The 16156-nt window shown below is 35.5% G+C and overlaps 2 protein-coding genes across 5 annotated transcripts in view; both read right to left on the bottom strand.

Moving 5' to 3' along the window:
• Positions 1-16156, bottom strand: part of LOC128207736 (CLK4-associating serine/arginine rich protein-like) — a 59484-nt gene that overhangs the window by 40675 nt on the left and 2653 nt on the right. For both annotated transcript variants that reach the window (XR_008256757.1, XM_052910849.1), the window contains exons 3-7: positions 15839-15936; positions 8093-8188; positions 7014-7096; positions 5142-5226; positions 2250-2371 (exon numbers count right to left, since the gene is read on the bottom strand). Coding sequence is in view for 1 of the 2 variants with exons in the window: in XM_052910849.1 (XP_052766809.1) it covers positions 2250-2371; positions 5142-5226; positions 7014-7096; positions 8093-8188; positions 15839-15936 (484 nt within the window). In the remaining variant the exon portion in view is untranslated. The remainder of the gene's footprint in view (positions 1-2249; positions 2372-5141; positions 5227-7013; positions 7097-8092; positions 8189-15838; positions 15937-16156) is intronic.
• Positions 8734-15823, bottom strand: LOC128207738 (uncharacterized). 3 transcript variants are annotated; one of them, XM_052910852.1, is made up of 6 exons: positions 12461-15823; positions 11944-12029; positions 11536-11602; positions 11020-11131; positions 10668-10786; positions 8734-10199 (listed from the first exon to the last, which is right to left on the bottom strand). In XM_052910852.1, the coding sequence occupies exons 2-6, from the start codon at positions 12006-12008 to the stop codon at positions 9771-9773; spliced, it is 792 nt and encodes a 263-aa protein (XP_052766812.1). In that variant the 5' UTR covers positions 12009-12029; positions 12461-15823; the 3' UTR covers positions 8734-9770. The 3 variants fall into 3 exon arrangements, with proteins under 3 accessions (XP_052766812.1, XP_052766811.1, XP_052766813.1); XM_052910851.1 differs by having other exon boundaries at positions 14302-15823; XM_052910853.1 differs by having other exon boundaries at positions 12872-12884.

Genomic DNA, 16156 nt, shown 5'->3' with positions numbered 1-16156 from the left:
ATCACTGCATGAGCATCATAATAAAGAAATGTTTACTCAAACTGCAAGCTGCTCAATTGAAATAGGTATTTACCTCAAGCATACAGTTTTATAATGTGGCAAAATAGTCGGACTACTAGATTGTCATTCGGACTAGTAAAATATGCCATTATGCTAGTCCAACTGGCTAGTAGATTAAAATGTTTTTCGTGAAGACTGCGGACGAGAAGTCCTTAAAGGTTTTTCTATTTTTAACTCTCGCAGCCATGTTGTGCAGCGGACCGGAACCATTTGGGCAATTTGGGTTAAAGGGCATCCCAATGAACATTTATGTAAAGTTTCATCAAAATCTGATAATCGGTTTCTGAGAAGATGTAGTTTAACGTTTTTTTCTATTCTTAGCTCTGGTGCCCATGTTGTGCAGCAGACCAGAACTGTTTGGGCTATTTTGGTTAAGGACTACCCAAGTAACATTTCTGTCAAGTTTCATTGCAATACGATCATCGGTTTCTGAGGAGAAGTCGTTTAAAGGTTTTTCTATTTTTACCTCTGGGGGCCATCTTGTGCAGTGGACCGAAACCATTGAAGCAAATTTGATAAAGGACCATCCAAGGAACATTTCTGTTAAGTTTCATCAAAATCTGATCATCGGTTTCTGAGAAGATGTTCTTTAAAGGTTTTTCTATTTTTTTGCCCTGGCAGCCATGTTGTGCAGCGGACCGGAACCATTTGAGCAATTTTGGTTAAGGACCACCCAAGGAACAATTCTGTCAAGTTTCATCAAAATCTGCCTATCCGTTTCAGAGGAGATGTCGTTTAAAGATTTTGCTATTTTTAGCTGTGGCGGCCATATTGTGCAATGGACCAGAACCATTTGAGCAATTTTAATAAAGGACCACCCAAGGAACATTACTGTCAAGTTTCATCAAAATCTGCCAAACCGTTTCAGAGGAGATGTCATTTAAAGATTTTGCTATTTTTAGCTCTGGCGGCCATATTGTGCAATGGACCGGAACCATTTGAGCAATTTTGGTAAAGGACCACCAAAGGAACATTCCTGTGAAGTTTTGTCAAAATCTGCTTATCAGTTTCAGAGGAGATGTCGTTTAAAGTAAAAGTTTACGCACGCACGCACTCACGACGGACAATCTGTGACGACATAAGCTCCATGGCCTTCGGCCAGTGGAGCTAAAAATCAGTATAAAGCTACATATTAAATATAACAAAAAATGGTAGGGCCAGCCTGTATTTCATATGTGGGGTTGGGTAACCCAAACCTGAAGATTTTATTCCTATTCATGAGCTTATCTATTGAAGGGAAATGTTCTTTCAACATCAGCTTTATATAAACATATATATATAAATAAAAGCATGAGTAATAAGAACAGGGTATCGAAAACCATTCTATAGTGTTGGGAATTGGCTACAGTTTGACTATCGATAATAGGTTCCACTCAAGTAACCGATTATAGATAGTACAATCGGTTTCTGACAATACCTTAAATGTTGTTTTATTCTTGTACAATAACTTGTCATTTAGTTTTGTTGTTGTGTTTTTCTATGTACCAGCGACAACTGAACACTCCCGAATGTAGAAATGAACTCAAAGGAGAAAATAGGCAGAAATGAACCGAACACAAATAACAAGACGGAACCAAAAACCAACTCGCCGATTAAATAGATGATTGTTTATGTTCAAATACAATCGATAATCACCAATTTCAGGCCCTACCAATCAAATATCAATTATAATCGATCATTGGAACATCACTACCATTCTCTGACATTAACAAGTGCAAATTGAAGGAATAAAAATACTGTGGACTTGTAATATCACTTCCAGCACAACAAAATAACTATCGACAGTATTTGCATTAAAGAAAATGTGCTTATTACAAATAAAAGAAGAAGTTTTAAGAGCAAGACCTCTTGCTCATTTAATATCAAATAGGTCAAGTTCGAGGACAAATGTCAACTTTCTTTGGAAGAAAATAAATATGCCTTCATAGAAATAGTGTCCTAATTTTTGTGTAATTTTTCTCTCTCTGAAGGTATATCATGCCATAACTTGATATTTGTACACACAGTATCCTATGGTTAACCTAAATATGCATGTTTTAGGAGTTCAAATTCTTCCACATTGAAAATTTCAGATTTTGAATTACTTTGGGGGGCGAAATACGACATTATTAACCACAGGGAATGGGTATTTTTTTACAACAGCAGCCTTCATAAGGAAAATACTCTCTTAAATCATCAATTCTACCTACCTAGGTCAAAAGTCTCAATATCCTCTTCTTCGCTCTCGGACTCATCGCTGCCCTTGTCTTTAGATGGACCCTCCGTACTGTCATCGTACGTGTAGCCAATAGCTGCCTTCTTATCTTTCAACCTGCAAAACACACCAACACAGGTCAATAATTAGTAATTTATGCTATTTTTGGGGTTTGTTGCTGAATGAAAGCATTTGGTCAGGGCATGGTTTATGAAGTTCAAATTGCAAATTGCAAAGTGGGTATTAATATTAAGTGGAAGGGGTGAAGAAAGTAACTGGAAGGGGTGGGTAAGGGACATGGAAGGGGTGGGAAAGATGTGTGGAAGGGAAGTGGATGGGGTGGTGAAGTTTAAGGGGGGAAGCTGAAGGGGTTGGGAAGGGAAGTGGAAGGCTGGGATATGAAAGTGGATGGTGTGGGAAAGAGGTGTGGAAGGGAAGTGGATGGGGTGGTGAAGTGTAAGGGGGGAGCTGAAGGGGTTGGGAAGGGGAAGGCTGGGATATATAAGTGGATGGTGTGGGAAAAACAAATGGAAGGGGTGGGGAAGGGGTGTAGAAGGGAAGTTGATGGGGTGGTGAAGTGTAAAGTGGGGAAGCTGAAAGGGTTGGGAAGGGAAGTGGAAGGGTGGGATATGAAAGTGGATGGTGTGGGAAGACAAGTGGAAGTGGTGGGGAAGGGGTGTAAAAGTGAAGTGGATGGGGTGGTGTAGTGTCGGGGTGGGGGAAGCTGAAAGAGCAAGAAAGGGAAATGGAAGGAGTCTGGAAGGGAAAAGAATGCGGTAGGAAAGTGTAAAGGTGGGTAAGCAGAGAGGGCGGGAAGCTGAAGGGGTGGCGAACCAGAAAAGGGGGGAAGCTGAAGGGGTGGGGAATGGAAGTAGAAGGGGTTGGGAGGGAGGTGGTGTGGGGAAAGTAAGTGAAAGGGGTGGGGAAGGGAAGCAAAAGGGTTGGAGTATGAAGAGGAAGGGATGGGAAAAGGAAGGAGTGGGGAAGTGAATTGTGTAGATAAAACTAGAATTCATATTGTAAAATACGCAAGAGTTATTGCACTCTTAATGGATTAGCACGATGTCATTTAACCATTGATAAACAATATTTCAAATATCATCTTTTGTTTTATACAAGCATATGTTGTTGGTGACATTTCTTTAAGAACAAAAACTCAGTTTTAAAAAATACTGCCGATTTTAATCATAATGAATAATTTATTTCTTTAAAATGTAAATGTAAGTATTGATCGCATTTTTCATGCATTTATGCTGTATGAATGCAGAGGGCATTTTAAGCTCGCAAATGATCAAGAAGCACTTGCGCACCTCATGAAATTTGCTCGCATGCCCTACTGCGTTCATACAGCATAAACCCAAGAAAAAATGTGATCAATTGAAATATATTATAATATTCAAGCACATTTTGAATTAAGCATGTAAAGCTTTGTTTTTTATAATCTTGATTAACATGTTTATGATTTATTTTGAATATAATACTCAGGAAAATTTTAGTTCATATATTTGGGAAAAAAAACTATGTATGCAAGTTTTAATTGTGATTTTAACAAACCAGAACAAATGGATTGTGATTTATTATGATTATACTGTGGTAAACAAATTTTACATAAACCTTACTGTAAATTCAAATGTGGGCATTGGTTTACAGTCATGCATGTCCAAATACTAATAAACAGCTCATATATAAGCTTAATGGTCTCAACACAGATTTGTTAAGTACAAAGCAATTCTCCAAAGGGAGGTAACCTTAAATGTCTTTCTCAATTCCAATGTACATGTTTGCATTTGTACTAGGGGAGGTAACTTTCATAGCCCATTTAAAACAAAGAGAGGTAACCTACACTACCAACCTTTTGCAAAGAACATGTTGCCTTCTTCAGTTATTATTATGCAAAGTGTTTGTTTAAATGTGATTTGTTATGTATGTTACTGTTTAAAGATTTTCGGAAAATCATGATTGACAGTCATTGGGGTATAACTGTGGAAAATTCCCCTTAACTATTTTTAACCAACAATAATAAATAAATGGTGCTTGTATTCAATATAATAATTATTCACATGCACACAAGTTTACCTATTTAACAAACAAAGCGCTAGATCAATATTTATTTGTTCACATTGGTATTATTTGGTAAAACTGTTTGTATTAAATGGTATACATAAACATGTCATTTATAATTGTTTGTATGGATGAACATTTGGCTATAAATACAGAAACCAGAAGTTTAACTAGGGCATTTTAAATTAGATAAGTCCGAATCAGATAACAAAACTTTCACAGTTTCAGTGATTACACCAAGTTTCGAATTCAAACCAACTGATTTTCATGATTTATGCAAAATACACTTGTTTGGTAGTGTACCTGTTTCTCTCAACTACATATTCCTGTACCAGGGAGGTAACCCTCAATTCTGAATGGCTTATCAAAAAACGAAGGGAGGTAACCTTGTTTCTCCTATCTTCACCACCCCTGTACAGGTTTGTTTTTACAAGGGGGGTGACCTTCATAGCTTATCAGATAACAAAGGGAGGTAACCTACTTTTCCCCTATCTTCACCATCCCTGTACAGGTTTGTTTTTACAATGGGAGGTGACCTTCATAGCTTATCAAATAACAAAGGGAGGTAACCTACTTTTCCTTCATCTTCACCATTCCTGTATACAGATTTGTATTTTTACAAGGGAAGGTTACTTCCATGGTTAATCAAATAACAAAGGGACATAACCTACCCGCCCCTTCCCTCCACCATCCCTATACAGGTTTGTATTTTTAAGGGGAGGTGACCTTCATAGCTTATCAAATAACAAAGGGCAGTACCCTACTCCCCCCCATCTTCACCACCCCTGTACAGGTTTGTATTTACAAGGGAAGGTAGATAACCTACTTGTTTTTCTCTTCTTCCCCGTCCTTGCTGATGGCCCCAAACTGTTCATCCAGATACAGCTGGTGTAGGGCCTGCTCCTCAGACACTGGAAAACATAGAACATACTTGGCTGGTATTCATAAAAAATCTTCAGTCATTTCCTAACTTCATTTATTTTCCTATGCTAAGTATGCTAAGTATTTTCTGGCCATTTGATGTAATAACTTAACAATATCTGAAATACTTCATTTTCATTGATGTTATTGAATTAACATACTTTTATTATAAAATCACTTAAATTTTTCTTTTTATTTGACTTTGAAAATTTTAAGAAATCAACTTAAGTTAAGAAATTAATATGTTTTATGAATACCAACCAAGGTGTGTTAGTTACATTCATGGGAAAACAAATGTATTCAAACAGTTAATTTAACAACACCAATACAAACCAGATTAACAGTTTAAACACTTCCATAAGTTCCAGAGTTTATCAAACTATTTATTTCTGTAATTTTACATTACTTTTCACCAAACATGTTTCTCACTCAATACTTATACTTTCATCCATCCAATCTTTCTCACTTTTCAAACATAAGATTCGAAATTTGAAAATCGGCACAGAAAAATATTGCCCCAGTGGCGGCTTTAGCCATTGTCATCTCCTTTAACTAGCAGGCTATCACCACTCCCTCATACCCTAGATGAAGTGACTAACCTCCAAGTTTCACCCTGGAACAATCTACATGTTTATACTCTCAGCCAGTACATTCATTCACCAAGATGACACTGTTCAGCTTGTAATTTCTCACCCATCACCCCTCAAAACAAAACTGCTGTTATACTACACTGGCACCGGATTTTCAAACTTATAATTCCAAACTGAAAATGATTAACCAAAAATGTGAAAAAAATATTAAAAAATAAAATAATTTTTAGTTTGGAATTATAAGATTTTTGTTGTTGGCTTTTTCAAGTTTTTAGAGTTTGAAAATCTGTTACCTCAAAACAAAACCACTGCTATACGCCCATCAAACAATCTACATGTTTATACTCCTATCCGGCAATCTCGTTCACAAAGTGGACACTGTACTGCTTGTAACTTCCCTCCAATCATCCCTCAAAACAAAACAGCTGTTATACTCCCTTCAAACAATCAACATGTTTATACACTCATCCGGCACTCTTGTTCACAAAGTGGACACTGTACTGCTTGTAATTTCCCTCCAATCATCCCTCCAAACAAAACTGCTGTTATACTCCCATCAAACAATCTACATGTATATACTCTAAGACATCAAGCTTATCAATTCTACACAAGAATCGTTTTCCTAGTTTGCCTACTTCAAGAACATGCCCTAGAACAAACCCAGCTTACTCCTCAATCACAAACTATTAAAATATAAACATACATCCTCCACACAGTATCACTTGTAGTAGGAATTCCCTTCCCAGCCCCCACCCCTGCCCAAATAAAATCCCTAACTATATCCCCAGACAACTTAAATATATACATACATCAACCACACTTATTCTCAACAAGGATTCTGTATTGCTCGTAGTTGGCCTTCCCTACCCCAGCCCCCACCTCTCCCCCCCCCCCCAGCTATATCCCCAGACATCCTAAATATATATACATACATCCTCCACACTCATTTTCCACAAGGATTCTGTATCGCTCGTAGTTGGCCTTCCCTACCCCAGCCCCCACCTCTCCCAACACCCCCCTCCCCAGCTATATCCCCAGACAACTTAAATACATACATACACCCTCCACACTCATTTTCCACAAGGATTCTGTATCGCTCATAGTTGGCCTTCCCTACCCCAGCCCCCACCTCTCCCAACACCCACCCACCAGCTATATCCCCAGACATCCTAAATATATATACATACATCCCCCACACTCATTTTCCACCAGGATTCTGTATCGCTCGTAGTTGGCCTTCCGATCCTCTTTTTCCTCATCTTTTGTCAACCTATTCAACAAAGATTCTAGGTGAAAATAACTGAATTGGAGATAGATTACACAATCTCGTTGATAAATACTATACACAAACTGAGTTTCTTCAACCTATTAGACTAAAGATCTTAGACAGCTAAACCCTGTGGTCTCAAACTCGTTCGGCTTGTGGACTTATACTGGATGTACACGACTGATTTCTGAAGGTAAGAATTCCCTTTTGGCTCTAATTTTCCGGGCTTGAGGTATTTTTGCCGATCCCTGGGAGTTCGAGTCAGCAGGGTTCGACTATACTGCAGTAAGCTACGTTATTGAACCCTCAATCAGAGTAAATGAAATTATACCTGAGGCTTTCGTGCTAGTTGTCAATCAGCTTCAGTCAGGAGTTATATGGGCGATGTCATTGCTTTGTTCCATGTTGTTAAGGACAACTTTTGAAACCTAATGTGTTTATACATTTAAGTGAGAATCATGATAATCGGTTACTCAAGTGGAACCAATTATCAATAGTCGAACTAGAACCGATTGCAAACAGTAGTTAAAGCTGCACTCTCACAGATATACCATTTTTACAACTTTTTTTTATTTTTTGTCTAGGAAAGAGCAAATCTTTGCGTAAATATCTGCAAACCAATTATAAAAGATTGCTGACAAAAGACCAGACCGCAGATTTTTATATTTTTGTTTGAAAATTAATTCTTTATGGCTTAAACCATAATTAACGGTTTAAGAAAAATGCATAAAACATTAATTTTTTAACTTAAAAATCAAAACCTGTGATCTTATTTTTTGTCAGCAGTCCTTTATAACTGGTTTCCATGCATTTTCGCAAAAATTGGCTCGTTTAAAGACAAAAAATAAAAAAGTTGTCAAAACGTTCAGTCTGTGAGAGTGAAGCTTTCAAAGCAAAGAAAAACACTCTCCAACATTTTGTGAGTGTTATTACTTCCTAAATATCTCTTTACAACCATTTACGTTGAAATAATAATAAGCCCTTATAATGCAAACATACTTGATTGGGTAGGACTTCTCGGGAGGCATAATATCCAGATGGGCTCGCACGTCAAACCTGTCTATCATGTTGCTCTTATCATCCTGCCATGGCATCCTGGAAACAATTAACATAATAATAAAGAATGTCGATGCTGTCATACTCTATAGGGTAGGACTTCTCAGAAGGCATGATGTCCAGATGGGCTCTCACATCAAGCCAGTCTATCATGTTCCTCATGTCAGTCTGCCACGCCATTATGGTAAAGAGCTACAAAATAATTTACAGAGTTGATACTGACATCCTCAATAGGGAACGCTTCAGGCGAAATGTTATCCAGATGGACCCACTCCTCAACTTTCTCTATCATGTAGCTTTTGTTATCCTCCGATACCATCCGGGAAACAAGCTATAAGATAATCAAAGTTATATATTAATCAAAGTTATATATGTGACCAAGTCTGCGAAAATGGGTCCTAATGAGGAAAAATGACATTTTCAGGTTTTTACATTTTCTGAATGTGCTATGTTTCAGAAATAAAGTCCTGAAGTTTAAAGCTGATATCTTTAAAATTGACGGATTGAGGAAAAATTTCGCAATACCACTATTTGTTATAAAATGGCGAAAAAAATGAAGGAAATGGAAACATAAATAAATACAACGTCCTTGATTTTAAGAGTCTGTATTCCATTAAAATTGAATACAGCATTTTTTATTTCTGTGGAAACATTATCATAACATCAATAACATCATTTATGGAAAATATAACACTACATGTACATTTCATAGAAACGGTTGCCATGACTACAATTTTTTCACGAGAAATTTATCCAAATAAACGCAAAAGCAGCTCAAATAGATAAAATCACATTTGAATTTGATAGATTATGTTTGCAGGAAATATTTTAGTACAGCATTAAATTTTCAGCCAGCTATGTAGTAAAATAGAATGTTAACAGCAATTTTCCATAGACCCTGTAAAGAAAATCTGCCACTTTTCTAAAACAAGGTTAATTGTTCAAAAGTAGTGCAGCTTATCCTTGTATTAATCAAAACAAAAAACATATTATTTTAAAACAAGCAATTATTTAAAAGATGTAACTTGTCTGGTGAAATCAATTATTTTTAAAATCAATAAGAATGTTATACTTGGTTGCCATAGCAACTGACTTATACCTAGAATAATTCTTTTTTTTTGCTCATTTCATTCTTTTGGAGTTGTAAGATGACACAGAATGAAACGTATTTACAAGGAAAGCATTGACACATGCCTTATTTGACAAAATTGACAACAAACATATGCATGCAAGGATTATTGAAACTATATTAATGTATAACTATTAACATATAGACTTATAAATGTACACTTTCACATTATACTGCAGTCGTGTATGGAAAATATAAATGCCATCATACTTTACTTATAGATGGCCGACTGTTCAATGATATTCCCATAATTGAAATACATGTTTATACATAAGTATTTAATGATGAATCAAGTGTGTTACTTTTGGTTGCCAAGGAAACCATACATTCCTAAGATCATGAATATTTTATCAATGTAACACAAAGAAATATATTCTTTGAATGTAAATGAAAACATAAAACTTCCACTTACACATGCCAATATATTTATAGCAAGAAACAAACTATAACTTTTGCTGAAACACACACAGAAAGTGTTCTCAATAAAGTTGCCTATTTCAACTTTTGTTTTTTGGCCTTTGAATAGCCTTCTTTTGCAACTAATGGCAATGGGCATGTTGTGTTTTTAGCATTATCTGATCTGCAAAAGTCTCTTTTTACATCATGCAAGTACCATTGCCTTTCTGCACTTATTCCCTCACCAAAGATCTGCTCTGGCAGAACACCAATATCCACTTGGCAGTTTTTCAGTATGTTAATTTTCTCCCCAGGGGCATCAACAAACTTCCTTACTCTTAAAACCCCAGGCTCGTTAGAAGACACCTCAAATGAATGGTATTTCGAAACGTTCTTCAATGGTTTGAAAATGCCTTTGAAGAAGGTGCTCCAGTCATAGAACGACACTTGTTTGCTGTTGCCATCAACAATATGTGGAATGTTGTGGCCATTACGGGATGACATGGCTTCTGTGGAAGCCACCTCCTGTATTGAAGAAAAGCATTACATGATGAATGAATTTCAGACAGAAACGATCCAATATGACATATTATATTGTCACCTTAGTGCAAGAACACAATATCTGCTTCAATTTCTATATGCAGTTATCGTCTTATTTCACTATTGTGATTATACTGAGCAGTACCCTTGCACTATGTAATGCCTACATGAAGTATATAACATCAGTGAATTTATTAATTACCTATTATATCTAAATATACATGATAATAAATGAACTTATTTTATATAATAATCAATTTAATATAACATTAGTCATATATGATTATTTTCAATCTTAACTATAAAAAATCCCATTTTCTTCATGCCACTTCTTATTAGTTTATAACTGTATTAAAAAGAAGGAAATTAATCAATCTTGAAACATGTGTAAGTAATTTATGTCTATAATTGTTTTAAAATATTTGTGTGGTAAAAATCTAACTCCCTGAATACCTCAACTGTCTCTGCATCCAGGTGTCTCATTCTGTTTTTCCAAACTCCAAAATGCCAGTCGCATGAAAATTTGGTGTGGCCGGCTAGCATCAGTGAGTATTGGATTGTCTTATGCCCTCCTGGAATAGAATAGTTAATTGTTAATAGATCTCTTTATTTCAAATTAAACTCTGAAATATATATGTTGTTTATTTTTTAAGTACAACAAATCAAAAGCTTTTAAAGCTTCACATCTGTTTCACTCATCTAAAGAGTTACTGAAAACCTTGTGAGATATTTAAAAAGCAATAACATAATTTAGTTTACATCATGAAACATATTTTTTTTTCCACTAAAACACAACAACTCTCACCTGTCAATGTTCTCCACACAGCATAACCAAGAACGGCATTATTTTTGTTGTCCTTGGCAATTGTCAAAGTGGAACTGAGCATGTGCCTCACCCAGGCAAAACACCTGTTTCTCTGAAAAATATTTATCCTTCTTATCACTATTCTTAGTCATCACCATCATCAGCAACAGAAGCAAAACTTTAACAGCACCAGTATTTAACATTAATACAACAAAACATTTAAAACATTTCTCATAACTAACATATACCAAATAAATGTTCAGATACACATCCAATTCCAGATTGTGAGATGTGCATGATGGCTATTGACCAATGGAAATGTTACATTCTTAATCAGTTTGTTTTAATGAAGTAAAACATTTATTGCTAAGAAGTGCCCCTTCAATTCTCAATTATTAACATTTGACATCAGGACATCTTATAATGACACAGAACAGATTGCAATTTAAAACTGTAAAAAAGTGAATTCAGATTTATATATGAGTAGTGAGTCTCAGTCAAAATGAATAAGCTTACCAGATCCTTCACAGCAAACTCCAAATACCTCACATCTCCTGGCAGTTTTGAAATACAGGGGTCCAACCTGTAGTAGATAAAAGCTTGCATTAAATTTGACAACAGTATCTGGTAATTAGAACCAGCATTTTATTCTAAATATTGAAAGATTCAATTTCTAAATCATGTAAAAAGAATTCTAACATAAACACTTTACATTCAATGAATACACTACCAGGTATGTAACCATTTAAGTAGAAGCATACATTTACTGCAGTAAACCTTAGGCACTCACAAGTATGATACACATGCAAATTACTGCACAATAAATCCTTTAAAAAAATAATCTCTTGCAATAAGTTGATAAATTCAGTAAAAAAAAAAACATTTGATTATTTGCTTGTACTTGATAGAAAAAAATCAACTAACCTGTTGGCTATGGTGTGGAATATGAACCTGCTGTGCAAAGTCCCAGCTGTAGTGGACGGTTGCATCTAAGGAACATGACTCTGAACCTAAAATATCAATAGAATTTAACATATATTTTAATTTTTAGACTAGAAAATATTGAAGCATGACATAAGACAGCTAAAACTATAGCGCATAGAAATTTATTAACCAAAGCACACCTTCAACTGTAATGTTTTCACTACATGTAACTTTAGAGTAATCACACTGCATTCTATATTGCTCCCTCTGATGTCTAGCACTTTCAACATGACTTTCATATTCATCAAGAAGTGTCATTTTATCATCTTCAGAAAGGGCACCACTTTGTGAAATATTAAAAGAAAAGGTTTGGCATCTAAAACACAAGTCTGTTTTTGGTTTAGCTAAGACTATATGTGGGCACAACTCACGCCATAGCTTCTAGCACCCTCTATTTTTTCATATTCAACATGAATGTCTGCTTGTGATTTATCAGATGGCAACAACAACACTTTACTATTGCGGTGGTTTGGAAGTCTTCCGGGAACGGGCATTGCATTGTCAGATGCATAGCAGATGAGGAATTTTCTTATGTGTTCTCTTTCCTCAAATGTGATTGCATTATGAGGTAGTCTTTTGGTATTACCAGGAGTCCTAGCAATCAATCCATCATTGTCAAGAGAGCGACCAATTCTTTTTAGTTTCTCCTTTCCGATGTTGTATGCGAAACAGAATACCTCACGGCAAACTTCAACTCCCTTAATATAAAACTACTGACTGGGCCTAACCCTCTCCTGCCGTTTATGTTTACAACTGTCAGTTTGTTGGCCATTTTTTCTGTGGCACAACATGGCTGATTTAATAACAAGATCAAGTTCATCTGTCTGCATACCGGCTGAATACATACGTAAGTCAGTAATATCATTACCATCGACAACTTGACTGCATGGTTTGCCTAAAGTTTTTCACACTTGCAGGTCTGAGCAAAGAAATCATCAGTTTTCTTTCTCTGTCTTAAATCCTCTGCAGAAGGTTCTAGTCCACCTATATGGCCGTCAACCAGTCTTTTGACGATTTTTAGACTATGGCAGACTGGTGACGTCCACCATCCCAGCAAAAAGTAGCAAACGGGCCTTGCGCAGAGGATCCTCGCGGCCACAATTTTTAAATTATCTTTGTTGTAAATTCAAATTTCTACGAAAATATCATTGCCTTCTATCAAACACACATTTATTTATGTCATTATGCCGAAAAAACATGTTCAGATACCATAATGCACTTACATGCATCGATTGTATCCATTAATCTGTAAATCTAGGACAAATCTGACAGGTTGTGTACATGTATGAAACGGGGTAGAGGATTTCGAATATTTTGGTCGTTAATAGGCTCGGTTAAATAACACTATTAAAAATGCAACCATTTCAATGCGCTGAAAGCTAACGTGTTTAATGGGTCAAGTTGGGAGAATTGATGATGATGATGTTCGTGATGATGATGATGATGATGATTAGGTATCACCATTTTTGAACACTGTTGCCTTGCTCTGCACAAATACATAGAAAAGCGAGGATAACTGTGACTGCGCACAGGGTTAACAATCATTGACGGATGGGTACAAATTTATTCGATAAAAATCAACATGTATAAAAAATGGTGGACTGCTACGCTCATTTCGTGACCCAGAGTATATTTATGTGAAAATAACGACTGTAACGACAAATCCAACCCAGTTAAGATCACTTTCAGGTACATTTCGAACAATTATATCATTATTATTCAACATCGATGCATGATATTAATATATATTCTTTCGCCCAGTGTTAAATGGTAGAGAGTTGTAGCGTTACAGGGATACACATGAAATGTCAAAATAATAAAAAAGTATCCCTGATCGCTCATTATTGTAGCTACAGAAGGTTCTAAATCATGGTCAAAACTTTCACACTGAACAGTCTCTGCATTACATATATCATCATCTGATTCATCATTGACAGCATTACTTTCATGGCTAGAATCATTTTCTGAATCAGACTGACTAAATTCTATCTCACTTGCACCAGAACTCTCTGGACACAAAACATGAAAATAAAGTCTATCAACTTCTAATAACTCTTCGCGAAATAAATGGTCTTGGCTTAATTCGTAGGGGGTGGTGCTTGCTTGACTAAACTGGGACATTTTCATAAAATGTTCAAGTGTTTTTCAAATTTTCCGCCATAATATCTGTTGCTATTAGTAAACCGTATTTTGTTACGGAAAAATACTTCCGGGTCAAACTGTCAAAAGGTTATTTAAAATAAACATCAAATGACAATTTAAATAAAGGATGACAACATAGATAACTGCATACATTACCTTCCAAATAATTGTTTCCGTGTAATTAATCCGAAAAGCATTCTAATGCCGTGTGGATAAACCGGCAAAACCGTCATATCTTCAGTACGGATTTCGACATGTTTCCATCAAAATGGCGGAGAGCGACACCTTCTGATCAAGGGCGATTAATCATGATTTAAGGTCAGGCAGCATGAATATTATCGACAATAATCAACTGATAGCAGAGTGATGTGCCTTTATATTGTTTATACACTTCGATTATGTAAATACTTTGCAAAATAATGCCAAATTAGTTAATTGACAAAACGATAATTGTTCAGAAAACGTGTTGTGTTTTTTTAATCTCGCTTTATCTCGGTAACGTGATTACCTCAACAGGACTCATTTTCGCTGACGACGTCACATATTTAAATGCATAATTGTTTACACATGCTGCAAAAAATGCTCTTATCAGAGTATACGTTCATGTGTTCCCAAATATGTCCATCAAATATTTCTTTTGTTTTGATTAAAACTTATAATTAGATTATAAATACATACAAACTTGACATATCTGGTAGTTAAAACCTAATATTACTTCAATTAAACAAGATTTCAAACATTTTCTGCCCAATTCATAATGTTCAAGTTCTTCATAGACCAATTCAATGTGCCTTTTACCATAAGAACCCTGCCCCTTTAACGCCGACTTAATGGTTCAGTTAAGCATATTACTAATACTTCTAAAGTTTTAAAAAATGACATGACTTTGTAAACTGGATTGTAACTTAAAATATTTTATGCAAAATTGGTCATTGACTTTAATTTCATTAAATACTTACAGCCAGCTAAAAAATTTGGAAGAATGTGCTCACTTAAATTAATAAACTCTTAAGTTCTTTAGTTATGCATCAAATCTGACTTTTCCCCAAAAAAGTAGCGATGTTTCAATGATCGATTATAAATTAATCAAATTTTAATTAGACCTAGAAAAAAAAAATTGTTTGGTTAGGGTATCATCCTTTTCAAAAATAGGTTGGGTAAAAAGATTTTTTTTTTTTTAGTTTTTCCCAAAAAATTTCAAACTGACTATAAAAACGGTAGGGTCGGCGCCTATTCTGTAGGTAGGGTCGCGTTACCCGAACCAAATGTATTTTTTTATTAGGCCTTAGTAGGGCCTGTAAGCAACGACAATCAATGGTATTTTGTCATAATTGATCATCGATTTAACTGGCAAGTTTTTCTTCTTTCTATCGTCATTTGCGTTTGGTTAATTTACATGAATTTTCTGAGTCAAGTTCGTCAAGAGTTCAGTTGTTATCATTAACAATATGGCCGAAAGCAACAAATACACTAATAGCATCAAACATACAATACATAAGCTTAGATTTGTTAAGGATTTGTACTTATTGTACAAGAATAAAACTACAAAAGAATTGCCAAAAACCGATTGTACTTTCAATATTTGGTTACTTGAGTGGAACCAATTATCGATAGTCCAGCTGGAACCGATTCCCAACAATATCCCAAACTCCAATTTTCCTGTCTGAGTATAACTTCTAAATATAATGTTTACATAGTTTGCGGGCTCTCTGCGGCTATGGAGATGGCTGGGTCCAGGTTTATTTTACATGTCTGCCCAAACACACGCACAAACTGGGCTGGATCAGCTTTCTGAAACAAACAAATAAATGACATGTCAATTGTAAAACCTTTCAATGCTGTAGTTGGATATTTTTGATCATTTATAATTATAATTTGATTTTCAATGTCATTTCAGGTTTTTTAGATTAACATTTTCGTATAGAGTAAATAGACAGAATTATCATTTTTTTAAAGAGACTCGCTCATGTAAAAAGCATGGAACAAAGTGTGGCAAATCATTAGGGGTATA

Source organism: Mya arenaria, chromosome 11, assembly GCF_026914265.1.
Source record: "Mya arenaria isolate MELC-2E11 chromosome 11, ASM2691426v1".
In the NCBI taxonomy this organism is placed as follows: domain Eukaryota; kingdom Metazoa; phylum Mollusca; class Bivalvia; order Myida; family Myidae; genus Mya; species Mya arenaria.
This window is presented reverse-complemented; position numbering and strand designations above follow the sequence as displayed.

Excerpts from the sequence above, each read along its gene's own strand:
- LOC128207738 (XM_052910852.1), bottom strand. The coding sequence starts at position 12,008 with ATGCAACCGTCCACTACAGCTGGGACTTTGCACAGCAGGTTCATATTC. Across the intron at positions 11,603-11,943 it reads TTCCACACCATAGCCAACAG|GTTGGACCCCTGTATTTCAA; the intron begins GTTAGTTGATTT and ends TATCTACTACAG. Across the intron at positions 10,787-11,019 it reads TGTGTGGAGAACATTGACAG|GAGGGCATAAGACAATCCAA; the intron begins GTGAGAGTTGTT and ends ATTCTATTCCAG.